This window comes from Mesoplodon bidens (assembly GCF_964165515.1).
Source record: "Mesoplodon bidens genome assembly, chromosome: 14".
Taxonomy (NCBI): Eukaryota; Metazoa; Chordata; class Mammalia; order Artiodactyla; family Ziphiidae; genus Mesoplodon; species Mesoplodon bidens.
The window spans coordinates 43013103-43040790 of record NC_138170.1 but is presented as its reverse complement, the minus strand read 5'-3'; the positions used below and the strand labels follow the sequence as shown (position 1 = coordinate 43040790).

Below are 27688 nucleotides of genomic sequence, written 5' to 3'. Positions count from 1 at the left end.
AAGCTCAACTCCAGTTATTTCTATCTGCGCAGCAAAGTTTAAAGACCCGCCTTCAGCTACAGGATGCAAACTGACAAGAGCGAATCAGCAGCAAGTCTTACAGAGCTACTCTGCTCAGGTTTGTATTTTCAAACAACCTTTTAATTACAAACGTTTCTGGGCCAGCGGGTGTGAAAATGTTCGGGACTGAGTGGTGGGGATACAACCGTGAACTGAAGCCTTTAAAATTTTCAGTCATAGTCCAGGTGAGATTCGCCTCCCCAGCGCCATTTCTAAGCCTTGGTCCCACGCATTTATCTAGAGGGAATGCTGAGATTCTTTCCAGGACTTCCAGCCAATGACTACACTCCTGCTCTCTGCCCCAGCAGCTCCGGGCCAATGGGAGGAAGGCTACCTTTCGACTCAATACTGTTCCTTTCCAGCCAATCGGAAGAGTTCTTCAAATACCTCTCTCCAAGACGCGCTAGCTCCGCGGAAGCTGGCTTCACTTCCGGGCGGCTTCTAGGGGCGGCTACGCGTGTTGCCATAGCGACCGTTTTACGTTAACTGGTTTGTAGCTTTTATCCAGGTGACTGCGAGACTGCGGGGGCAACTTGTCTTCCCGTTTCCTCTCGGCTCCCTGCGGCCGAAAGGCCTTCCAGGCTCCGGGGGTCTGGCCTACGCTTCCGCGGCGGCCCTCGGGGCGGAATGGCTGCGGAAGAAGAGGACGAGGTGGAATGGGTGGTGGAGAGCATCGCGGGGTTTCTGCGGGGCCCGGACTGGTCCATTCCCATCTTGGACTTTGTGGAGCAGAAATGTGAAGGTAAAATTCATATCCCGAATCGTCAATCCTTTCTCACCTCTCACACCAACAGCCTCTCCACAAACTGCCTTTCATCTCCCCGGTCTCCACTACTGTCTGCCAGGTTTAGAGCTGGTTTTTAGGATGTGTTGCTCTCACTGCGCCCGTCCTTTCCTTCACGGAAATGAAAACGAGGACAGAGATACCTTTCCCCCTGGGCCCAAGCACACATCCGAAAAACATCAGACTTTAATCCTATGTTGAGTCTCTCACCCCATCCTGCACCTTTCTGCCCTGGGCAGGTGCACTGTTTGTGTGGGTTTCTTCAACAACTTCCCCAGTGACTTGGGAGGGGAGACGTCAGTTTGTTTCTGAGTTCCTTCTGATCCCAACAGTTGACCTAAAAGTGGGTGGATGAAGGGTGTGTGATTACTCCAGCAGGCCCAGAGCCGGTGATCTCGGTGGCCTGTATTCCCTTTTTTGAGTTCTCTGACTCTCGGTTATACCAAAAATGGAGGGTATCTTACAACAAATGAGTTATGTAACCGTGTCATAACATTTCCTGTGAGGAAAGGGTACCTCCAAGTTCTGATCAGTTCACGCTTTGGAGTTCTGCATTCAGTTCTTAGAGACAAATTGGAGCCCATTCATGGAAAAGGAACCAGAAACGATGTCATATTTATAATTCCAGGCTGTTTTCGCAGTTGTTTAGCCGGCCAAGACTTCAAGGGTAGCCATATCCATTAATCGTTTGAACATCTGTCTTATGTTGGAGGGATTAGACTTGTTTTTGTAAGGTTCAGTGAGACAGAGCTAGGGTCAGTGGGTACAAGCTAGAGGGGAACAAATTTCTGTGAAGGAAGTGCTTCATAACAGAGTATCCCAGATAAATTAGCCTGACCTCAGGAAGTAATGAGCTCCCCAGCCACTAGCAGTGTTTGAATGAATCTGACAACAACTTAATGGAGTTATTATAGAGGGGAATTCAACTATCAAATGGTTGGTTATCCTGGATGATCTTTTAAGAGTCCTTTCAGCCCTAAGATTCCATGAAGCCGGTAAAGAGGAAATTTACTTTGACCACTGAATCTTTTCATTACATTCTCATTGCCATGCGCAAAATTCAAATAGTATTTATTAAGTATTGTTCTTACAGGTAATTTTTAAAATAAGTTCAAAATAACTTTTATTTCTGCTCTTTTTAAGAATTTAAAATGCTATTATGAGACTGATGAAGCATGTGGTGGTATTCTGACCTCCTTTAGGAGAAAAAGGAAATTATGTCACCTTTTGATTCCATTTACCCTACTGAATGAAACTAAATGCTGAAATGGAAAAAAAAAAAAAAAAAAGCATTGTTCCTTTAATCCCCAGATGTCAAAAGTGGCTGCATCTCAGTTGTAACTCACCTGATTGTGTAATTTTACAGGGAAACAGTAATCCTCAGCCTTATAAACATGTAATGTAGTAATTTGGCTTCAAAATTAACTGAAAACAGCTTTAGTAGCTGCTATATTGCATGTATGCATGTATGTTATATAGAGCAGATGCCAGGAGAAATGGAAGTAACATCCCAGTGACACTTGAAATAATAATGTTTATATTTCACTGACTTTGGGTTGTCAATGTGCTATTCATCACCTCAGATAATTTAAAAATTAGTTTTGTACTACTCTGTAATATCAGCCTTTATTTCAAAATTTATTGAGTGTCGTTCGGCCAGAAGCTGAGGATAGAAAGATGAATAAAACAAATCCTTGTGCTTGAGAAGTTTGCAGTTTGGTGGGGAAGACAAGCAGGTAAATGGAATTTAAATGTAAAGTGGCAGGTGTTGGGGCTTCTCTGGTGGCGCAGTGGTTGAGAGTCCGCTTGCCGATGCAGGGGACACAGGTTCGTGCCCCGGTCTGGGAGGATCCCACCTGCCGCGGAGCGGCTGGGCCCATGAGCCATGACCCTGAGCCTGCGCGTCCGGAGCCTGTGCTCCGCAATGGGAGAGGCCACAGCAGTGAGAGGCCCGCGTACCGCAAAAAAAAAAAAAAAAAAAAAAGTGGCAGGTGTTATAATAAGGGTAGGCACATGGTGCTGTGTATTGTAAGAGTTCAGAGGAAATAATCTAACTAGCCTAGGAGTTGGGAGTGGGTAGCAGATCATGGAAAATGTGCCACTTGCAATATTTTGGAGAATGGTTAGGAGAAGGGGGGCCGGGTAAAGGCAAAGAGATCTAAGGGCTTGAGCAAAGGCATGGGGCTTTTTTGTCTTTTTGTGTTACATTTGTCAGTATTCCAAGTAATTGTGTATTGTTAAGAGTGCAAAGTTTGGGTTTTGGAGTGGTGGGAGTTGAGATTTGGAATCCAGTCTTGGAGGGTTTTGTCTGGTCTTCTAAGTATTTTGGATTTATTCTCTAGGCAAAGAGCAGTAATTGAAGAGTTTTAAATAGAAAATTACAGAAGTTAGTTTTGCATTTTAGAAAGATCATTTGGGGGGAACATTATAAAAAGGGGGTTTATTGTTTACAATTCATGAGTTTGTCTTCTTTCCTTAATCACATTGTAGCTTCTTGAGGGAATATGTATCTTTCTAATCTACATTGTTTCACACATATGATCATTCAGTAAACATTTGTTTTTATTTTTATTTCATTATTGATTTATATGTAATAAAGAAGGCCTAGTAACTTTCAGTAAATTTGGATCAAAATTTGGATCAGCAAAGTTCCAGTATGATAAAATAATCTGGAACCTGTTGTAAAAGGAATTATTTAAAAACTATCAACAATAATGTTCCATTTAAAGTTTATAAAGAAATTGTTGCCTTATATTATTGATTGATAAGTAGCAAATTAGTGTTCATATTCCATATGAAGTAGATTTTAAGTAGGAAAAAAAACTTGTTTACAACTAACACTATATACACACACACACACACGCATATATACATCTTTTTTTAATCCCAAGAATTTAAAGCAGAAGAGCTGTTTTATAAGACTGAGAGTTCTATTTGTAAGACAACTAGAGTGGACTTTGATATTTGCATTAATGAAATGACTTGTTTTTTTACACTATGCAATATTTTTCTTTTAAATTTAGTTTTTGATGATGAAGAAGAAAGCAAATTGACCTATACGGAGATTCATCAGGAGTACAAAGAACTAGTGAGTATTTTTTTACGTGATTTTAAATGTAATTCGAATAATATTAATTCAAGATGTTCTGAATTTTAAAAACGGATTTTTCCATTAAAATTCTTTAATTAAAAAATTCCAATCTACCCTAATAGTACTACCAGTTGCATTAGACTCCAAGTGTTCTCTGTGCATCTGAATCCTTATGACTCTAGAATGTAAGAAATAGATTTAGGACAACTATTTTAAGAGATCTTGCATCTGGTATTTAAATTTTATTCTTATTCTTTTGCTGATACATCCAGGGGAGTGTTAATTATTAATTTAGCCATGTTGTCTTGAGATTTTAAGAAATGCCTCTGGGTAGCAGAAGAGTTATACCACATCAAACTTCATAACCTGACTTCAGTGATTTCTGGGAGAGTAAATAAAATTAAATTTGATTCTCTGCAAAATTTTTCACTTTTTGTTGTTTGTTTTTTCAGTGAAAGACATTGTCACTGCCATATAATATAATTTTATGTAGATTAATAATTGCAAACAAGCATTTGATTATACTTTTCTAAACTCAATGTAAAATTTGGAATTTGGAATTTTTCTATGTAAATTACAAAAATTTAACTTTCTATTTTTAGGTTGAAAAGTTGTTAGAAAGTTACCTTAAAGAAATTGGAATTAATGAAGATCAATTTCAAGAAGCATGCACTTCTCCTCTTGCAAAGACCCATACATCACAGGTTTTTTGTTTTTTTTCTGCTAATATATAATTTTAACAAAAATGCTCAGATTTCACTTAAATTTGCTATGTTTGATTGTCAAAGTATAATATTCTAGACATTGTAAGAGTGAAAAGCCAATTTATCACATATGGGTTCTTTTTTATAACAAACTTGAGAAATGATCATTTGAGGCATAATGAACTGATGCTATTAAAAAGGAGATTTCTGAACTCAGGACTATACTAGATCACAGGCTTTATGCAAACTACTGTTTTATTTATATAGATCTCTGACAATTTTGCAGTTGCCCGGTTTCTAATCTTAGCAGGTACATAGTGCACAGTTCCTGGGCTTCCTTCTCTTAGAACTAATTTTATTGTCTCATTAGTTCTGCAGTGCTGGATTGAAGTAGGTCTTATGTGTATTTATAACTAATATTTACTGACGGCTCATGCTAGCTAATGTTTTTTTTTTTTAAACATTTTTCATTTTCACCAAGGTCTTTATTTATTTATTCTTGGCTGCATTGGGTCTTCGTTGCTGCGTGCGGGCTTTCTCTAGTTGCGGTGAGCGGGGGCTGCTCTTCGTTGTGGTGCGTGGGCTTCTCATTGTGGTGGCTTCTCTTGTTGTGGAGCATGGGCTCTAGGCGCGCAGGCTTCAGTAGTTGTGGCTCTCAGGCTCTAGAGCACAGGCTCAGTAGTTGTGGCACGTGGGCTTAGCTGCTCTGCAGCATGTGGGATCTTCCCAGACCAGGGATCGAACCCGTGTCACCTGCATTGGCAGGCGGATTCTTAACCACTGCACCACCACCACTGCACTAGGGAAGTCCCTAGCTGCTGTTTTAAGCAATTGGCATGTATTATCTCATTGAATCTTCCTGACAAGCCTTAAGAAATTGGTACTATTTTACTTCCATTTAGAAATGAGAAAACTAATGCACAGATATATTAAGGAACTAGTGCAAAGTCCACAGCCAAGTAACAAAGCCAGGATACCAACCCAGGCACTCCAAGTGAGAGCCCTTGCTCAGAGATTGAGAATAGGGATATGTTACTACCAAATAAACTATAATTCCTTATAGTTTAGTGAGGATTGTCTATGATGTGACCTGAAATTATTATTTTTAACCTTCTCCTGCTATCGTTCTCCAACACATTACACACTCTAGTAGTTCTGGCCACTTGCTCTTGTAAGCATCCATGTGCCTGGCTTTGCTCATGGTAGTCCCTTAACCTGGAATGTTCAGCTCCCACCTCCTCCTCCCTCCATCCTTTCCTTAGCCGGAGAAGTCCATCTCATCATCAGGGTGTGCTGAAATGCAACTTTCCTGATCCCTCTAGTCAGACTAGCACGCATTCTACCTCACTGAGCACTTTTACATTTTCAATTCAATTCGACTGCCTTGAATTATAGTTTCTTACACATCTGTTTGCCTTGAAGAATTTATTGAAAATTATTAACTAGTATTTAAATTTAAGGCATTGGTATTTGTTTTTATTTTCCTTGTTCTTCAGGAATATTTTCTGCTTTGGTTAATATTTGTCAGCCTCTTAATTAAATTATTATGAATGAATCTGAATTACGTTGTGAAAAAAGATGTTCATAGTAATAGTAGTCACATCCATCTTTTGTTTTCATTATCAGGATGACTTTAAATTATTTTTGAATGAAGATGTTCAGAATTTTAAAATACTGTTTTCAGATCAATAGTAACACATCCTTCTCTTTTGCTCAGTTATACAAAACCTTTTGATTTGGAGTTGATAGGTAGTACAGCCTTGTTGTGTACAAGGAGGTAAGCCTTTTGACACAGACAGACCTGGATTTGAGTCCCAGATCTTTTGTTTATTTTCATTTACCATGGGCAAAGTTGTTTTACAGTTTTCCTTTCTTATCCATTCTGATTCTCAGTTTCTATATCTATAAAATAGGGGTAGTATCTACTTTGAAAGGCTTTTATGAAATTTGAGCGAAAATGTTCATAAAGCATTTAGCACAATACCTGACACATATAAGGTGGTCTATAAATGGAAGCACCTCTTAATTAATGGTAGCTTTTTTGGTGGTTGATTAGCAGGGTGCTAATTAGGCCAAGGTCATGTGTTCAATCCCCATGTGGACTAGTTAGCTCTATTCTCTTCTGGAGCAAACTCTTAGCCCCAGATACTGAAGGCAACATGATTGAATCAGCACAAGGCCATCGCTGTTAATCAGAAAAACAGCCCAAAGCATGCTATTTACTGCTTTGCAGCAATAATCTAATCTTTGTAAATAAAGGTCAGAATGCTGATTCCATTATGCTAATATAGGGTGCCTAAGAATGAATTCAAGAAGCCAATTTCTTGCCTAGAGTAGTTTAGGAGGTACTTTTCATTTTGTTCTGGTCTGTTTGGTTTGATTTTGATTTTTTAAAACAGCTGCCAGCTCCCCTCTCATTGATTGTACTGCTAAAGCCGACTTGCAAAATTCTTTTCACCTGGTTTGGTCATCGTTAGCCCTAGACCACTGGTCCTGGCATACTCTTTGTGTATTAAAATCAGCAGTAGTAAAGAGTGCATCAGATGAAGACCTCTAGTTTAAAAACAACAACAACAACAACTACCATCTCTGTTTCTTTTCTTGCTTTCTTGCTTTTCCTCCCTCCCTCCCTCCCTCCTTTCTTTCTTCCTTCCTTCCTTCCTTTTCTTTCTTTCTCTCTTTCTTTCTTTTCTTTCTTTCTCTCTTTCTCTTTCTTTCCTTTCTTTTATTTCTCTCTCTCTCTCTTTCTCCCTTCCTTCCTCCCTTCCCTGCTCTGTGCAGCATGCAGATCATACCTTCCCCACCAGGGATGGAACCTGTGCCCCCTCTAGTGGAAGCACAGAGTCTTAACCACTGGACTGCCAGGGAAGTCCCAACAAAAAGCTTTTTAAGAGCATGTTTTCCTGTCGTATATGTGTGACTTCTCAAAAAATGCTCATGAATTAGGATATCTTTCTACAGAGTTCAGAAAAATATAATAATATAATAAATATTGAGATACTTATTATTTCAGTTGTGTTCAGTTGATTTTCTAATTTTATGCTGTTTTTCAGTTGAAGTAGGCAAAAATGGCTTCTTTCATTGCTTGTGATTTTTTTTTGGTGAGGATAGAGCTCATCTTTGATTTCTATGTATTGCAAGAGCCAGGGATGACTATATGGCAAGAGACAAAGTGTTTTTGCTTTTGTTTTTGTTTTTTATTTGATTTGCTTTGACTTTTATAAAGTAGAAATTAACACTTTCAGAAACATTTGTCCTCTAATAATAGTAATTTGGGAAAATTATGCTTTTTTCCCAATAACTTGTATCATTGAAAATATTACATATTTGGTATAACTTTCTTTTTCTAAAAATACACACAAGATAATTAACAATATCTGTGTGACTTCTAGTAAGATTTTAAAAAATTAATAGACTATTTTTTAGAGCAGTTTTATGTTTACAGAAAATTGAGCAGTTAATGTAGTGTCCCTTTTTATTAACATCTTTCATTAGTGTAGTATATATTTTTTCTTTTTTTAAATTGAAGTATAGTTAGTGTAGTGTATTTGTTGATGAGCCAATACTGATATATTATTATTAAGTAAAGTCCATAGTTTATATTAGGGTTCACTCTTTGTGTTGTACAGTTCCATGGATTTTGCCAAATACATAATGTCATATATCCATCATTACAGTATCATACAAAATAGTTTCACTGCCTTAAAAATCCCCTGTGTTCCACATATTCATCTTTTCCATTCTTGCACCAAACCTCTGGCAACTGCTGTTCATTTTACTGTCTCTCTAGTTTTGCTTTTTTCCGAATGTTATATAATTGACATTGTACAGTATGTAACCTTTTCAGACTTCTTTCAGTAAGCAATATGAATTTAAGTTTTTTTCATTGTTTGATAGTTTATTTCTTTTCATTGCTGAATAATATTCCATTATATGGTTGTACCACCATTTGTTTATCCAGTAACCTTTTGAAGGATATTTTGTGGCTTCCAGTCTTCGGCAATTATGAATAAAGTCACTATAAATATTCATATTCAGGCTTTTGCGTGGACATAATGTTTTCACCTCATTTGTGTAAATACCTAGGAGCAAGATTGCTGGATTATATATTAAGATTAACTTCAACTTTGTAGGAAACTGCCAAACTCTCTTCTAAAGTAGCTGTATCATTTTGCATTTTCACCAGCAATGAGTGGGAGTTCCTGTTGCTCCATGTCTTCAGTAACACTTGGTATTGTCAGTTTTTTGGATTTTAGCCATTCTAATAGATATGTAGTGGTATCTCATTGTTTTCTTCTACCCATTTTTTTTTTTTTTGCGTTACGCGGGCCTCTCACTGTTGCGGAGCACAGGCTCCGGACGCACAGGCTCAGCGGCCATGGCTCACAGGCCCAGCCGCTCCGCGGAATGTGGGATCCTCCCAGACCGGGGCACGAACCCGTGTCCCCTGCATTGGCAGGCGGACTCTCAACCACTGCGCCACCAGGGAAGCCCTCCTCTTCTACCCATTTTTATTTATTTATTTATTTTTGCGGTATGCGGGCCTCTCCCGTTGCGGAGCACAGGCTCCGGACACACAGGCTCAGCGGCCATGGCTCACGGGCCCAGCCGCTCCGCGGCATATGGGATCCTCCCAGACCGGGGCATGAACCCGTATCCCTTGCATCGGCAGGCGGACTCTCAACCACTGCGCCACCAGGGAGGCCCTACCCATTTTTAAACTGAGTTGTTTGTTTTCTAATTGTTGAGTTGTAAGAGTTCTTTGGATATTTTTGATACAAATCTCCTTTATCAGATATGCGTTTTGCAAATATTTCACAAAATATTATTTTGTGGCTTTTCTCTTTATTCTCTTAACAATGTCTTTTACAGAGCAGAAGTTTTTTATTTTAATGAAGTTCGATTTATTGATTTTCTTTCATTGTTTGTGCTTTTGGTGTTATATCTTAAGAAATCATTGCCAAAAGCCAAGGTTTTCTAGATTTTCTCTATGCTATCTTTTCGAAGTTTTATGATTTTGTTTTTTACATTTAAATCTATGATCCATTTTGAGTTAATTTTTTGTGAAAGGTGTAAGGTCAGTGTTTAGGGTTTTTTGTTTTTTGTTGTTTTTTTTTTTTTGCACGTAGATGACCAATTGTTCTAGCAGCATTTTCTGGAAAGATGATCCTTTCTTCATTGGATTGCCTTTGTTTCTTTGTCAAAGGTCAGTTGACTCTGTTTGTGTTGGTCTGTTTTCAGGTTCTATTCTGTTCCATTAATCTCTTTGTTCTTTTATCAATATCATACTGTCTTGATTATTGCAGTTTATAGTAAGTCTTGAAGTCATGTAGTGTCAGTCCTCTGACTTTGTTCTTTTTCAATATTCTGTGGTTATTCTGGGTCTTTTGTCTTTCTATGTAAATTTAAAAATCAGTTTGTTGATATCCACAATTAACTTGCTGGGAGTCTGATTGGGGTTGCATGAATCTACAGATCAAATTTGGGAGAACTGACATGTTAACAACGTTGAGTCTTCTTATTTATGAACATGGAATAGCTCTTCATTTACATCATCTTTGATTTGTTTCATCAGAATTTTTTAGTTTTCTTCATATAGATCTTATGCATATTTTGTTAGGTTTATTCCTAAGTACTTCTTTTTTGTGGTACTAATGTAAATGGTATTGTGCTTTTTATTTCAAATTCCAATTGTTCATTGCTGGTATATAGGAAAGCAATTAACTTTTGTATAATAACTTGGCATCCTGCAACCTTGCTATTACTTATTCTAGGAATTTAAAAAATTGATTCTTTGAGATTTTCTACAGACAGTCATATCATCTGTGAATAAAAACAGTTTTATTTTTTTCCTTCCCACTCTTTGTACCTTTAATTTCCTTTTCTTAATGCATTAACTAGGGCTTCCAGTATAATGTGGAATGGAAGTAGTGAGAGGGGACTTGTTCCTGATCTTAATGAGGAAGCATCAAGTCTCTCACCATTAAGTATGATGTTAGCTGTAGGTTTTAAAGTAGATGTTCTTTATCAGGTTAAGGATATTCCTCTTTATTCCTAGTTTGCTGAGAGTTTTTATCATGAATGGGTGTTGGATTTGTCAAATACTTTTTCTGCATCTATTGTTATGATATGATTTTTCTTCTTTAACCCATTGATTACATTAATTAATTTTCAGATGTTGAACCAGCCCAGCATACCTGAATAATTCTCACTTGGTTGTGATGTATAATTCTTTTTATATATTGTTGGATGCAATTTGCTAATACTTTGTTGAGAATTCTTTGTCTACTTTTGGTATTAGGATAATGTTGGCCTCAAAAAATAAGTTTTTTTTTTCCCTCTGCTTTTATTCTGGGAAGAGATTGTAGAGAATTGGTATAATTCTTCCTCCCTCCCTCTCCCCCTTTCTTTCTTTCTCTCCTTCTTTCTTTCTTTTTCTTTCTTTCTTTCTTTCTCTCTCTCTCTCTCTCTCTTTTTTCAAGTATCTTATCTGAGGGAATTTTTCATATGCACATTCAAATACAGGTAAATGCTGCTCTGAATCTTGCAGGAAGGGGTAGTGGGAAAATAGCATAGAAATTGATTAAGTTAAAAATAGAAGAGATAGTGGACTTCATAGTTATAGTTTTTTCCCCCTTAATCCTTTGAATCAGTAGAAAGGCTTTCACATCAGTTCTATAGGCTATGCTATTGAACTTCTGCAAATAAATATTTAATCACTATTCTTTTGAGAAATAATATGAATCTATAACTTTTCTTCAAAATTTTATCTTTTTTGTATAGAATTGCTATAGTTTTTTCTTTAAATGTTTGGTAGAATTCACCAGTGAACCCAGCTGGACATGGTGCTTTTTGTTTTGGAAGGTTACTAATTATTGATTCCATTTCTTTAATAGATACAGACTTATTCAGATTTTCTATTTCTTCTTCTTTGAGTTTTAGCAGGTTGTGTTTTTCAAGGAATTGATCCATTTCATCTGGGTTATCAAATTTGTGATCATAGAGGTGTCCATAAAATTTCTTTATTACCCTTTTAGTGTCCATGGGATCTGTAGTGGTGTCACCTTTTTCATTTCTGATATTAGTAATTTATGCCTTTTTCATCTTTTTTTAAAAATTTAACCTGGCCAGAGGTTTTTCAGCTTTATTTATGTTTTTAAAGAATCAACTTTTTTTTTTTTTTTTTTTTTTTTTTTTTGCGGTACGCGGGCCTCTCACTGTTGTGGCCTCTCCCGTTGCGGAGCACAGGCTCCGGATGCGCAGGCTCAGCGGCCATGGCTCACGGGCCCAGCCGCTCCGCGGCATGTGGGATCTTCCCGGACCGGGGCACGAACCCGTGTCCCCTGCATCGGCAGGCGGACTCCCAACCACTGCGCCACCAGGGAAGCCCAAAGAATCAACTTTTAATTTTGTTGATTTTCTCTATTGATTTTCTATTTTTCAATTTCATTGATTTCTTCTCTAATTTCTATTATTTCTTTTCTTAACGCTTACTTTGGATTTAATTTGCTCTTTTTGTAGTTCCTAAGGTGGAAGCTTTGATTATTGATGTTAGATATTTCTTCTTTTCTAATATATGCTTCAGTGCTTTAAATTTCCCTCTAAGCACTACTTTTGCTACACCCCACAAATTTTGATAAGTTATATTTTCATTTTCATTTAGTTAGAAATATTTTTTAAAGTTCTCTTAAAACTGCTTCTTTGATTCATGTGCTATTTGAAAGTGTGTTGCTTAATCTCCAAGTGTTTTAGGTTTTTCTAGCTGTTGTTCTGTTACTGCTTTCTAGTTTAATTCCGTTGTGGTCCTAGAGTATCCTCTGTATGACTCCTATGCTTTTAAATTTATTAAGATGTGTTTTATGGCCTGTAATGTTGTCTATTTTGGTGAATGTTCCATGTGAACTTGAAAAGAATATGATTTTTCTGTTGTTGGAGAGATGTCAATTTGATCCAGTTGACTGAAGGTGCTGTTTGGTTCAACTAAGTCCTTATTGATTTTCTGCCTGCTGAATCTGTCCATTACTGAAGTCTCCAGCTATAGTAATGAATTCATTTGTTTCACCTTGTGGTTCTGTCCATTAATGGAGCAGCATAAATGCATGAAACCACTTGTACCTTTCAAAACTATGGTATGATTAACTCCAAGCAGAGATATGGGGTAACTTTAGGCTACGTATGAACATGTTTGGATATTTTTAATACTCACTTAAGTCAGAAGACTCAACGTTCATATTTTTGCCAGTGTGCTTTTCTCAAACATAGGTAATGTCACATTTGCTTTATCTCATAGTCTTCTTTCTAAGTAGTTTGACATTTCAATTAATTTAAAGGATACTTAAGATTGTTGTTTTTAAACTACTTGCTAGCTTTTTGGAGTAACTCGTATTTAGTTTCTCTAATTGCCCTTATTGGAAGCTCTTAGGAGAGGGGTGATCCATTTCCCTGGACCAGCAGAGACCAACTGCTGTAAAGTTGTTAGGTTTAGCACACCAGTTTGATATTTAATCAAAAGGGCCAGAACAATTACTTTTATAGGAGTTTTTAGTTTAAAAAGTTCTTCCTTACGCTGTTCAATTTTAACACCCAGCCAGAAAGTTATTACTATATCTCCTTCATTCTCAAATGGAAATTTTCTACCATAGTGTCTGAAATGAGAATGCATTTTATAATTGATGGCATGTTATAATTTAATTGGCAGGGTTTTTTCCTTTTCTTATTGATACACGAAAGAATGGTTTATTTTGCCAATCTACGGAGTCTTAGAATTGACAAAATACTGTATTACTATTATTGTTATTATTATAATACTAATTTGCAGATGAAGAAACTGATGCCCAGAAGCCTAAATGATACGTCCAGAGTCATGCAGCTGGCCCAGAGTCATGCAGCCTGCGTATGGTTAAACTGGAAGTAGCCTTTGATATCAAGGGCTCATTTTTTGCCCCCAATTGTATCAATAGTCCTCAAACTTTAGTGTTATAAGAATTATGTGGGGAGATACCTGGGTACCCACTGTCCAGAAATTTAGATTAATTATGTCTAGGGTAGGGCTCAGGAATATGCATTTAATAAGCCCTCTTTCCCGCATTTCTTAGATGGGTTAAGAACACTGTTTGAGAAGCCCTGCATTACAACTTTAAGGATCAGCTCAAACACTGACTTGCTGATAGCTCTAGTTGACACGTTGCCTTCAAGTGTTTGTTGATGAGGATAGAGTGCTTGATATTACTAATAAGATGTCTAAGAAGGCCAGAACAATGTTATGTGGTGGTGTAATCCCATAAGGGAGCCCTGGCAGACCAGACATAACTACTCTATTACAGAGGCTGGCTGCAGTTGTCTTTAATACTGATCACTGGGCTGCAACTTTATTTTTGTTTTGTTTTTAAGATTTTTTTCATGTGGACCACTTTTAAAGTCTTATTGAATTCGTTACAATATTGCTTCTGTTTTATGTTTTGGTTTTTTGGCCGCCAGGCATGTGGGATCTTAGCTACCCGACCAGGGATCCAACCCGCATCCCCTGCAGTGGAAGGCGAAGTCTTAACCAGTGGACCGCCAGAGAAGTCCCTGGGCTGCAACTTTCAGTTAAACACAGATGACACCTATTTGTCATCCCCTGCCCTGGGCCTTTTGAACAGTATATGTGAATTTAAAGGAAAAGAAACTTTCCCGTCTTTTTTTCCTGGGGAGATACATGGGTATCCTTATACATGGGACTCCTTATAAATGTCACAGAGAGCTGCTTTTACACTTTATTATTTTGTTTTGCTGCACTGCTTTTGTCTAGGATGTGAGCTGGTTGCTGCAGGAAGGACTCCTTCCTCTTTGTTTAGAGCTCTTTGATGGAACATTTGTTGAGGTGTGTCTTTGACATTATCGCTGCTGCCTACCTGGTGAACAGTAGCACACCCTCAGTTACCTCTGCATGATTCCTGTGGTCACCTTTTCCATGAATGTCATGTAAAGCTTGAAATAAGATTTGAGTAAGGTGAATAATATCTGAGTGTTTTCTTTTGGGTTTTCATGCATTTCAAATCTTATTCTACTTCTTACTGATTAGCTTGGGGATTTGTTTGCTTTTTGATATAACAATAGTTCTCTGTAGCTCAGAGAGTGTTAATTTGGGTACTCTAGGGTAGATACCTTTATTGTTTTTTCTTAATTTATTACACTTCTGTTTCATCCAGAAAAAGATTTCTTATCATAATTTCTAACTCTACTTCTTCCATGAAACTTTCTGCCTATAGGACTACTACAGTTGCGTTCTCACGTTACTCCTACCACATTATGCTTATTTTCCAGGCTTCATTTTTCTTTTTTGGCATTTACTCTTATTTGATTTGGTAATTTCATTAATTCAAGGATTATTTTGTAGTTACTGATTTATCACCAAAGAGTAAATTTCAGGTTGACAGAGGCTAAGCCAAATAGATATCATCATTTTGGCTGAAAAACAGACCCGGATATTGCAGTGGTACCTTTAAAAAAGTAAGCCCAATTCCGGTGTTGTTTTTCTGAGTTGCTCAGCACTGGCTCATTTGGAAAATGTATCACTGTCTGCCTTAGCTTCCTGGAGGGTGGGGATGGAGGGGTTGGGAGAGTCAGCCTCTTGAGAACCTACTTTAAAGGTTTTTAGAATAAAATCTTAAAATTGTCCTTTTGAGTCATCTAGTCATAAATAACAATGCAGCATTCTTGAATTAATGCACCTTTTGCAGTGGAAATGATTTGAGTGTTTGGGAAATAGTTTTAAAACTTGAATCTTCGTTTAACTTCCTGACTTCTTTTCACAGGCCATTTTGCAACCTGTATTGGCAGCAGAAGATTTTACTATCTTTAAAGCAATGATGGTCCAGAAAAACATTGAAATGCAGCTGCAAGCCATTCGAATAATTCAAGAGAGAAATGGTAAAAGATTGAATTTAGAAATCTAAGTGCTAAATGCATTTTTTTGGTGGCAGTTTTAACTAATATGGTCTTGATGTAGCTGCCTTGTATAAATTTATTTCAAGTTGGAAAGTCTATGGCTGACTTAAGAGATACAAGAGTACAAACTTCCTGATCACTGAGTGGTTGACATCTCAAAGAAAGCAGACCAGAATTTGATTTAATGTTTTAGGTTTCAGGGAGCTTGATTTTTCTGCCCAGCCCCTGCATTTGTGAAATTCAGCATTTTTGAGTGGTCACAATTACAGTTACTGTCGAGAGAAGGTGACTACTCTTCTTCTGGCTTTATAGGAGACAGTGGTTCTCAAGCTTTTGGAAGCAGTTGGAGGGCTTGTTGAAACACATGTGGCTGTCTCCCCATTTCTGACTCAGTAGGTCTGGGGTAGGGCCTAATACTTTGCATTTTTAGCACGTTCCTAGCTGATGCTAAAGCTGCTGGTCCTGGGCCCGCACTGAGAACTACTGTCCTAGGGCAATGGGCAGATAGGATTGCGCCACCATCAGGTGGAAGAAAAAGCAGAACTCAAAGCCCTTGGTAACTACCTTTAGCTTTATCTTTTCCTTAACTCTCTGCCTAAACTCACGTTCTTTCTAGCTCTTCCTGCTTTTCTTCCCTTCCTGTGCACTTGAAGTATATTTGACATCTTGACTCAGAACATCAGGGTTTCTAACCATACTTCTTGTTTTTGTACTATCTGCTTTTCACCCCAGGTGCTTATCTCAGTTTCCCATTTCTGACTCTGATGACCTTAATACCTGTGTATTCCTTTGCTTAATAGATTGCCACTGATATTCCTTACCATGCCAAACTCTAATGGTTTGGCAGCAGGGCCTTTTCTTTGCTTGTTTCTTGAAGATATGGGAGCTATAGTTTAGTTGTACTGTTTGCTTTTAAGGGTCTGGAGCATGCAGCAATAGGGCTTCTGTTGTTACCGGGCAAACATTAGAATGTTGCAGGGCCTTTGTTGTGGGTTCTCTCATTTGTCTGATATGTGTAAAGTCTATATCCTTTAGAGCCAACCACCATCAAAACTATTCCCTAAAATCCTAAAATTCATTTCACAGCAGGTAAGACAGCTGTTGTCTGTGGTTTGGAGATAGCACCACCCTAACCCTGAACGATGCATGACACTGTGCTGTTGCTTTGGTGTAAATAAGTTTGGAAAACAGTCTCTTTTTCTTTGTTTCTCTACCGTAGTTAGCTTCATAAAATCCCTTTCTCTTGTGTTTTCCTGCAGCTATGCTTTATTCTGACCTATGGGAAAATTTGAATAATTATTTCATGTTATTTAAAATTATTTTGGGGGGATCAGTTTTGGTTTTTTGTTTTTTTTTTGCGGTACGCGGGCCTCTCAATGTTGTGGCCTCTCCTGTTGCGGAGCACAGGCTCTGGACGCGCAGACCCAGCGGCCATGGCCCACGGGCCCAGCCGCTCCGCGGCATGTGGGATCCTCCCCTACCGGGGCACGAACCCGCGTCCCCTGCATCGGCAGGCGGACTCTCAACCACTGCGCCACCAGGGAAGCCCAGGGGGGATCAGTTTTGATAAAAGAAATAGTGAACTTGATATTGGTACTCTATAGTTTTCAATTTAACCAGAAACATTTAAATTTTAATTAAAAGAGAACAGTTACACATAGCTTGTATCAGCTGGGTGCCTCAGGGTGCCATTAGCAGAATACCTCAGTGAAAATGGCCTAAGCAATAGGAAATTATCATCTCAATTGAACAAAAAGTCCAGAGGAAGGGAGGGAAGAAAGGTCCAGGGTTGGTTAATTTGGTGGCTCAGTGATGTTATTAAGGGCTCCGACATGGTTCCTCTTTATACTCTGCCATTCTCAGGATCTTCTCTCATGATTGCACTCTGGCTGCATCGAATGCAGACTTTAATATCTCATGAAGAAAAGGGATGTTTCTTCCTGTACATCTTTTTTTTTACTAGCAAGACAACACTTTCATGGAAGCCCCCTAGGAATTTTCCCCTTAGGTCCTATTGGTCAGGATTGGGGTGACATGCCTTTCTAAACCCTCTGGCAGGGGGAATGAGACCAATTGCAATTGGCTTAAATCATGAGTCACTCTTGTGGGGTGGGGTAGGGCCCTGCCTCTGTGTACTTGGCTGCCTGGTAACTGCACACATATGGCTTATATTAGCAAGGAAGGACGAGGGGAATGATGCGGAATAATGCTGCTGTCAAACCACAGGGTGTGACAGTTTACTTACATTTAAACATAAACTAATACTTAGTTCTGCCATGAATTTTTAATACTTGTATTTAAGAATTTCACTTAACATAAATCCAGAGCAAAGTACCTTAGAGCAATGTTGATTGCACTCAAAACTGCAGACTGTTTGTTTATGTGAGAAAAATTCAAAGGCTCTCTGGATTCTGGTTGTATCTCATCAAAGAATTTGGGGAAAATGCAAATCAGAGCATTATTTTGATGGTTTTGTTACCGAGTCTAAGCTCGTACTGCTTGCTGCACGATAGGCCAGTAATCGAGAGACAAGTTGGGCTAGTGCCCCAAAGAACCATCTTGCCTGAGTTAGAATTCAGGCTCATTTTATACTAAAAGGGGAGGGAGTAAAGTCAAACCTTTTCTGGTTCCCATCAGCCTCTGGAGGGGATGTGTTAATTTCTTCCTCCCTGCAGTCATTCACAGATGGGCCTGGTCAGAAAGTTTCCTGTGAGCTAAACAAAGCTATTTTAGCTTAATGCTTATTACCTGGGAAGCAGGGTTCCCAGAGATGGGCCATTATGTATAATTTAAGCTTATAGGCAACATCCCTTTAGTGATTAACTTGTAACAGAATATAAAAGTGTCTTCTTTATTACAGTTTTGAGGTATTGCATACTGTTGTTTTATTCTTTCCTTAGTTTTTAAAATTTTCCATAAAAGGTGAATAGGAGAATACTAATTGTATAGCTTTTCACTGAGCAAAAATGCACTTAAGACCAATTTTCTGGTTGTGATACTATACTATAGTTTTGTAAATGTAACCCTTGGGGGAAACTGAGTAAAGAGTGCATAGCATCTCTCTGTATTGTTTCTTACAACTGCATGTGAATCTGCAGTTATCTCAAAATGACAAGTTTACTTTACAATGCATTTAAACATCAGGGGATTAGAATAATAAAGCTACTTTAATTTAGAGCAGATCCAAAATCCCATAGTCATATATGGATAAAGAAATGGAAGGTAAAAATTAGGGGACATGCTGTTAATGTTTTGGGAATATAATAATTATAGATAAAAATAGAACGCTTATTACCAGTCTACCTGCTTATCAGGAAGATATAGGTAATAAAGTAAGTGAAACCAATGCTTAAAATTGCTTGCCATGAATTACTATTTGCCTTGGGCCAAAGTTGGTACTGCCTTGGTTTATAGTTATTAGCCCAATATTTGAATAGAAGCTCTGAGGGCAGAGGTTGTTTTATTCATCTTTATATTCCCCTTAAGTGCTTAGCACCATTCTTTTTTGCATGTAGTAAGCGGGGCCCTTTTCAGTAGCATTTGTTGTAGTATGAATGAAGAGTATTAACATGCTGTTTCAATTAATGATGTATTTTATATTTTGTTTTGTAAATGCTTTTCCCACTTAAGGAATACTTTTGAGAGCATAGTTTCATTATTAGGAGCTTATTGAGTTCAATGGTATGTCCTGTATAGTATGATTATAGAAGATAATAGCTTAAATATAAACTATTTATTCTATAAATAGCTTATATTAATTCTATAAATTGCTTATATTAAATATAAGCAATTAATTTCTATTGTCGTATATTATTATTGTTATTTTAAATAAGCAATACAAATAATTACCAAGAGTCATTTCTAGGTAAAATTGTGCTTTTTTGGTGGGGCTGATTCCCTAAAAGAAGAAAAAGTTAAAAAGACCATAGTTACAAAGATAATAGCTTAGAACATTTTTTTAAAGTGATAGATCTTAATAAACTTATTTGTACTTCTTGATGAACTAGAATAGTGAAAAATAAGTGTTTCAGTTGAGTTGATATTCTTCTGTATGGTCTTTGATTTTGAACAGGTGTATTACCTGACTGCTTAACAGATGGTTCTGATGTGGTCAGTGACCTTGAACAGGAAGAGATGAAAATCCTGAGAGAAGTTCTCAGGTATGCTTCTTTAATTATTTTTTGAATGGATCATTAGTAATATTACAGTATGATCTGCATATGTTCTTTTTACCCAAAAAAATACTGTGAACTAGTAAAATATCTAAATTCTCTCCTAAAGACTATGAAAATGATTTATCATTTTATTTGTTTATAATTATGTATATATTACATTTCTTAATGGACAGAAAAAATTATTTTCAGATGACATACCAGATCAGCGTAGATGGGAGGGTCTTCCTCCACTCCCATCATGGGAATAGGAAACTAGCCACCAATGGGAACAAGATGCAGTAGACCCAGCCTGATGCCTGGAAGGGCTGTAGTGGCCTGAGATAAGCAGGAAACTCCTTGGCTTCTGGATCTGGGTATTAGAGGAGGCTTATGCCAGGTGTCTCACAGTAGGAGGTTGGACATCCCAGACTCCACAGACCAAATAGCTGACTCTTTGCTGGTCTCTTTCTTGCCTCAGTTACGTGATTCTCAGCCAAATGCCTGGCATGGAATGTGCAGCCCACTAAAGGGGCGTTTCCCCCTTTGGGCCTGTTGTCCCCTGACCCCTATGGGAATTTTAGAAGAGAGGGGCAATTGAGCACTTAATATTTAAATCTATGGGAATGTATAGGTTTAAGGCAAAAGGATACCTGCAGCTATTTGTGTCCCCTGCAGAATGGGGCCTTGACATTTGGTGGCCCTGGCTCTCCACTCTAACCACATACATGACCATCTTCTAGCATCCTGTAGTCCTCCCACCTACCCAACTTGTCCCCGGTTCCAAAGCAGGAGGGAGGTTAGGCAGGATGGTGGTTAGGAGGATGGGCCTAGTGGGGGACTGTGGAAGGAGCTGTAGGACTTTGTGCTGAATTTCAGGGGATTTGAGTGGTTGTGGGGAGGGAGGCAAGTTTGCGGGTGAACCCCGGCCTTTCCTGCCAGGTCCTCCTTTCCATGGCGAGGGCAAGTGGGGAGCCTGAGACAACACACAACGCTCTGAGTTGAAAGATTTGAAGAGTTAAGGATATTTGGTAATAGGTTTAGAGGACTGGCAGTTTTGACTTGTACTGGTTGCTTTTGTTGGTTGATTGGTGGTTTGAAAACTGATCAGCATTGTGCTTTTAGATTTTACTGTATTTTCTACGGGCTTCTGGGGCCGGTGTACTACTGCATAAGCAGTGGAACTTAATCCTGAACATGTATGAGAGTTGAATTGGCTATTTTCCTAAATCAGACTTGCCTCAGTGAGCAGTTTACAAAAGCTGATAGGGCTTTGGCATAATGGCATCAGGAGAGCTGTGTGGTAGCTCAGATGCCATGGAAAAACTAGAATGAGGGGAGAAATGGATCTTAGGAGGAATGTAACTGATCTGTCTAAAGAGAGAGATCGAAGTCCATATTCATGAGATTTGCCATTCACATTTGGGCTTAGGATTTCAAACCTGTTGTTCTTTGTTTAGCTAGGGGTCCTTCACATCTCCAGAGGAAATAGGTAAACCTGTATTTTATGTGGCTAACTATATTATGCTGTTTATGCCTATGTATGTCTTTCTCAGTTGATTGTAAGCTGCTTTAAGTTAAGCCTGATTATTTCCATCTTTGCTTCCAAAATTTCTTGCACATATTGTAAGCTTAGGTTAGCACGTTGCCTGTTGAATATTTGTTCTTTGACCAAAAGAGAACGTTTACTTTTCTACTTTATTTTTGTATATTTCAGAAAATCGAAAGAAGAATATGACCAGGAGGAAGAAAGAAAGAGTAAAAAGCAGGTGCCTACAAAACATATTAATATAATAGAAATATTTCATTGCTGCTATCCCTTAGGTTTACACCTGGGTTTTCTATTAAAGTTTAAGCTTAGGTGGAACGACACAGTTCCTCAGAGTATTCATATTTTCTTGGCAATTCTGAGCATTTATACTTGACTTTATAATTTTATTCACTTTATAATTCATCCAGCAACCTACCTTTTAAATTCCCGATAAAGAATGAGATTGTTCACTCCAAAAAAACTGTATGTAATACCATTCGTTTTGGGGGGAATTTTTAATAGAAATTCCCCTTAATTTTATGAATAAAAGAAGATTAAAAAATATTTTACTTCCCCACTCGCCTTGATTCCTTTACTGTTTTGAAACAGCATCTGCAGTTAATACTGAGGGTCCCTTGTAGACTTTAACATTGCCAGCTTGAAGCAGAATGATTCAGTTTCACATTTCCTGGCATACTCCTCTTTCATTAAGAACTGTTTCCATAAAGGGCCCAGTCTTTCCTAAGGACCAATTAAACATGTATCTGGCTGAGGTGAGGGAAGATAATATTTATTTTTTCCTCCCCCCTTTTCTAGCTGCTTCCCTTTCCACATTTTCTCAAATCTCCCTGAAGGGAGAGTGAAACCTAATATAAAGTAATTCTCAGTTGCTTGAAAGTCATTTTCCTTTTTTTCCTTCAATGACTATGATACATGCTTGTATCATTTACTATATTTGAAAAAACCTATTTTACTCCAAGGTAACCAATGAAGAGCAAAAGAGAGATGTTTTAGGATTTAGAAGGGATTTATGTATCTTTGAGTAAATCTCCTTTTAGTAAATGGAGGTGAAATTCATAGTTAATAATATTTTTTAATGTGGGAGGATAGAACAGAAACTCGTTCAAAACTGCTCTCAGAAGACAGTAGTACTGGGAATTCCCTGGTGGTCCAGAGGTTAAGACTTCGCACTTCCACTGCAGACGTTGCCGGTTTGATCCCTGGTTGGGGAACTAAGATCCCACAGGCCGGGCGATGTGGCCACAGACACACACACAAAAAGACAGTAGTATTGACTCTCTGATTTATATGTAAACTATATCAGGCTTCTTGAATAATAATATGTTTCGGGGTGTATGGTTTTTTTAGACTTCACAATAAATTGAAGTGCAATAAAATGAGGTATACCTGTAAACCAGTTTGTGGCTGCTTCAGGCATATCACAGTAGTGGTATTATTATTATATTTTTTAGATTATTTTAAGTGAGAAAACACCTTATAAATCAGTGATTTTATTTCTTTTAGAGTATTTCTTGGTGTCTTAGTCAAGGTCACATGAGTAGTAAGAGTGAAGCCTAGGTTTGAACTCACTTCTTTCTGAATCCAAAGTCTTAACCAAACTAGTTATTCTTAGCACTGCATGATTGGAAATAAGAATGTTTACCTACCTCAAAAAGTAGAAGATAAAAAATGGTGGAAACATCTTAAAAATTTCGGAAAAATAGAATCTCTGATTTATTCTCCGTTCAGTAGACAATAGTTTTTTAAACTAATGTGTATGAATCCCTTAAGTAGTGAATTATTCAGAATTAATCTAAAGTATTTGTTGAATTATATTGTTGACTCCTGAAGCTATCAGAGGCTAAAACAGAAGAGCCTCCGATGCATGCCAATGAAACTGCAAAAATGAATAATTCCCAAGGGGATGGTGAACATTTTGCACACCCACCCTCAGGTAAGGTTGAAATGTACTGAAATTTCTGAATAATATGAATACATAAACACTGTAAAGAGTGTGTTACTTTCTCATACATACTTCACCCTCAAAAATCCTGTGAGGGAGTCTTGAATGGCCATCAGTATTTAATGTTCTTTGTGAATTTAGCTAAAGAGGTTGCTTGTAGGAGATAGCTGACAGAGAGGGTGTAGCCCCCAAATTTCTAAGTGAAGCTTGGAACCCAGAGCTGTGATCAAAATTCCTTGGGGAAGCCCCCAGCCTTTATGCCATGACTACAGCATTCAAGGTATGTTCACATAACATTTGGTACTCTCTTCCTTGACCATAATTACATGGTGTTTGAGAGTTAGAAGCTGAACAGGGAAAGATAACATTAACTTATTTTCCTAGTGAATTAAAACACAATTAGAAAATAACACGTAGCCAATTTATTTAGAAGTTTAGTCAGAAACTATTGTTGAAACCAAAATTGATGAGAATCCTTGTGGGAAATGTTAGTGGATGATCTTGTTCACTATGTGACAAATCATTTTCAATATATGTATTCTGATTTCCTTTATAAGAAGACAGGTAATTCTGAAACAGAACTTGAATCATGATCATGAATTTACTTCATTTTTATTATGGATTTCTGTGGTTTTTAGGTGCATGTCCTTTTATCAATTAAAAAAACCCGTAACTCTGTGAGGTAGATATTATGGTCCTTATTTTTCTTTTATTTTTTTAAAACAAGAAATTCAAGGAACTTGAGTGAGGTCCAAAATCACTGAGCTCTTAAATAGTGGAACTGTGACTTACCTTGGTCTTCTGACTCCAAATCTTGTGTTTTTCTACACTTCATAGAAGTTTTATAATTGAGATAGATAGGTTTGATGTTTATCCACTGTTTTAAGGAACTAAATGCTTAGTTGATAAAACAGTGGGGCATATGAAACAGAAGCAGGTTTATGAAGTTATCTGGCTTTTTCCTTCCTAGCAAATCTAGTAATTTCTTTTCTTTTTTCATATTCTGCAGGTTCTGAGTAGAATAACCTCATTTGAATTATGTCTGTGAAAGCACCTGCTTTAGATTTGTTTGAGTGCTTTTAAAATTTGCTGGCCCAAATTTAGCTTTTTGTTTTATATAGACCTAAGTACATATACTGTTCTAATCTTGTGTCTGACATAATTTGAATATATTTGCTTATCTGACTATTAAGTGAAACTATTATAGAAAACTTAATCTCAAGCCATTTGTAACTCGATTATGCACATTAGCGGTAGAGAAACTGGCAGATAATTTCAAAAGTAATGATTTTAATTTTTAAAAACTATTCTATTTTTTAAAAAAATGAGTATATCTGATATTACGGGCAATCACTGCATACAAAGTGCCCATGAGAAAGGCCTAATGTGGGAGGAATCATAAAGGTGTTTGACCTCCTGCTTATCCCTTTGCTCATGTCTTTCCCTGGTTCCTGCTGGAAATGGATAGCATCTGTTCTCAGATTGACGCAGGGTTGCCAGTGATGAGATGATCTTTCTTTAAGCTAGCTGGCTTTCCGATTCTCCATTCTTAGAAATCAGAGAAGTTAAGTATTTTTGCTTCAGGTACTTTTCTCTCTAGTTAGAATATAAAAGGTGTTCATAACCAACAAACTCAAGGAACTGTCCAGACCAAGTATATGAATTGAATATAAATGCTTATGTGCCTGGGATTCCCCCATCCTCAGAATTTTACTGTCTTGTCCCCAGCTCTGTGGTTCCATATTTGGGGGCTAAGCCCACCACTGCTCAAAGTCACCATCATATGAATGGCATGTTTAATTTTGTCTGCATATTTTGACCAACTTGTTGAAGCTCATCTTCATTTCTGTTTAAGTTAGTTCTGAGCTAGCTCCCTGTATAGGTTGGTTGGAGTGTTAGCGGCGGCCTCATCTCTTCCATGGAGACTTCCCTTTCTGTCTAAGAGCCTGAAGAGCTTTTCTTCTTCTAACCTCCCTGGCACTGCAGTCAGTCCACTCACCCTGTGCTAAAGCAGTGATCCTTGGGCAAATTTCTTGCTCCTGCAAAGTTTTATTTCTGGTTTTACCGTGCTGGATTTTTAATCATTTAGAGACGTGAATATCACGTTCTCCCATGATGCTTTTAATTCTTGGCATCATTTTTATGTGTCTCTGCTTGTCTCACCAGCTGTCTTTCATAGTCCATGTATTACAGTGAAAATGTTTTATCTTAAAAAAACCCCACCTTATCTTATAATAAAAAATGTCTCGGGCTTCCCTGGTGGCGCAGTGGTTGAGAGTCCGCCTGCCGATGCAGGGGACACGGGTTCGTGCCCCGGTCCGGGAAGATCCCACATGCCGTGGAACGCCTGGGTCCGTGAGCCATGGCCGCTGAGCCTGCACGTCCGGAGCCTGTGCTCCGCAATGGGAGAGGCCACAGCTGTGAGAGGTCCGCATACCGCAAAAAAAAAAAAAAAAAAAAAAAAAAAAAAGTCTCAAAAGCAATTAGCATGTTAATCCTGTCTCTTGGCACAGTTACCAAATAACTGGAAGGTATTGAGTACTCATGTTCTATCCGCTTCCAAGTTCTACTTACTGTATTTATTTATGTAGTTTTTTACATCTTTATTGGAGTATAATTGCTTTATGTTGTGTTAGTTTCTGCTGTACAACAAAGTGAATCAGCTATATGTATACATATATCCCCATATCCCCTCCCTGTTGAGTCTCCCTCCCATCCTTCCAATCCCACCCCTCTAGGTTATCACAAAGCATCAAGATGATCTCCCTGTTCTACTTACCTTAAAATCTTCATTTTTAAAATATGTTAGTAGGTTTATAGTTATCTTCAGTATGTAGTACAGATTATTGATATTACTGGCACTTATTCCTCCAATACAAAAAATTATAGCTTTATAATAATTGTTCTGAAAACATAAGGTCACTTAACAGTTTTTGCCTGCAAGCAGAAGTTTGAAAGCCAAAATTACATTGTTAGTAAGGGATTTTAGTGCACTGTTTATTTGGCTTGTATGGCAACCTTGTATTACATTTTACTGTAGTTCTAATCTTTAGACAAGAATTATATCTTTTTGTAGCTATAGTACCAAACAGCAGGAGCTTGGTATTTATTTGTTGAAATGTCATTATTCACAAGAACAGTAGTTCAAGCTCCTTGAGGACAGGGACCACATTTATTGTTCTCACCCAGTGCCTAGCACAATGTAGGCACTGAATCAATGCATGCTGAGTGAATGAGTATGAGAAAGACCCAAGTATTATTACCACTAGCTCATTTTGGTGAACCTAGTGTAATAACTTAATATTTCTTATAATATTCTAATTGGTCTCTGTCTGATTACTGCCAGAAGTTAAAGTGCATTTTGCTGATCAGTCAGTACAACCTTTGACAAGAAAGCTGGAAACGTTGCCTGAAAGTTCCTCCCTCCCACAAAAAGACCTGAAGATTCCTGGCTTTGAACATGCAAACATTGAGGGACCAATAGCAGTAAGTAAAAAATATTACTTTTTAAGAACTATGAGCAAAATGATAAAGTACTAGGAACAAACAATGTAAACAGCCATACACACTTGGCTTTTATTGCGGTCTTGAACTCAAACTTCTAATTTAATCAGTCAGTGGGTATCTGTGCCACTTATGCAGACTTGATTTTTCCTTCTTATCTGACCCAGAATTTATCAACACTTGGAACAGAAGAGCTCCGGCAACGAGAACACTATCTGAAGCAGAAGAGAGATAAGTTGATGTCCATGAGAAAGGATATGAGGACTAAGCACATACAAAATTCGGAGCAGAAAGGAAAACCTACTGGGGAGGTAGAGGTATGGCTAGCTCTAGTATGTGAAAATTTGCAAATTTACAGGTGGGATTCTCAAAATCAGCATATGTGCTCTTGTAGATCTATTCATATTAACCTCCCTGTTAGTGTAGCACCTGCTAATAAGTCTCTTCTAGGCAGTGAGATGGTTGTGATAGGAGGATTTTGTGAAGTAGAAATGGTAGCAGTTTTATGATTCTTTACTTGCCCTGCTCTGAGCACTGAAGGGTCAGCCGTCTGTTTTACCTGAGCCTTTTGAAATATTTTATCATAGAGCAGCATCAGTACCCTAGCCACCACCTCTTCCCCAAGAAGAGATTTTTACAAAGAAGAGATTTAGGGAACTCAGTCCATGTGTGGCTTTTTTTTTTTTTTTTTAGTTTACTGAATGTTCTAATATTTGTTCAAGGCAGTATGTTAGGAATTTTAGAAAATGAACCCATCTTATACTACTGTAGCCAATTTTTTTTCTTTTATTTTTTTTTTTAAGGAAATGACAGAGAAACCAGAAATGACAGCAGAGGAGAAGCAAACATTACTAAAGAGGAGATTGCTTGCAGAGAAACTTAAAGAAGAAGTTATTAATAAGTAATTTTAAGAACAATTTAGCAAAGCAGTAGTTCAAAATTTCTTAAAAATAAATTATTTAATCCTTAAA

At 37.7% G+C, this 27688-nt stretch overlaps 1 protein-coding gene across 1 annotated transcript; it reads left to right on the top strand.

The window, feature by feature from the left end:
- The first annotated feature begins 475 nt into the window (after positions 1 to 475).
- On the top strand, positions 476 to 27688 carry CFAP36 (cilia and flagella associated protein 36). Its single transcript, XM_081254826.1, has 10 exons — positions 476 to 802; positions 3868 to 3932; positions 4538 to 4639; positions 15436 to 15550; positions 19641 to 19728; positions 21437 to 21488; positions 23102 to 23204; positions 26560 to 26699; positions 26885 to 27034; positions 27521 to 27688. Exons 1-10 carry the CDS (start codon positions 688 to 690, stop codon positions 27620 to 27622), a joined length of 1032 nt encoding a protein of 343 aa, XP_081110952.1. The 5' UTR covers positions 476 to 687; the 3' UTR covers positions 27623 to 27688.

Excerpts from the sequence above, each read along its gene's own strand:
- CFAP36 (XM_081254826.1), top strand. The coding sequence starts at position 688 with ATGGCTGCGGAAGAAGAGGACGAGGTGGAATGGGTGGTGGAGAGCATC. Across the intron at positions 21,489-23,101 it reads AAAGAAAGAGTAAAAAGCAG|CTATCAGAGGCTAAAACAGA; the intron begins GTGCCTACAAAA and ends TGACTCCTGAAG. Across the intron at positions 23,205-26,559 it reads TTTTGCACACCCACCCTCAG|AAGTTAAAGTGCATTTTGCT; the intron begins GTAAGGTTGAAA and ends GATTACTGCCAG.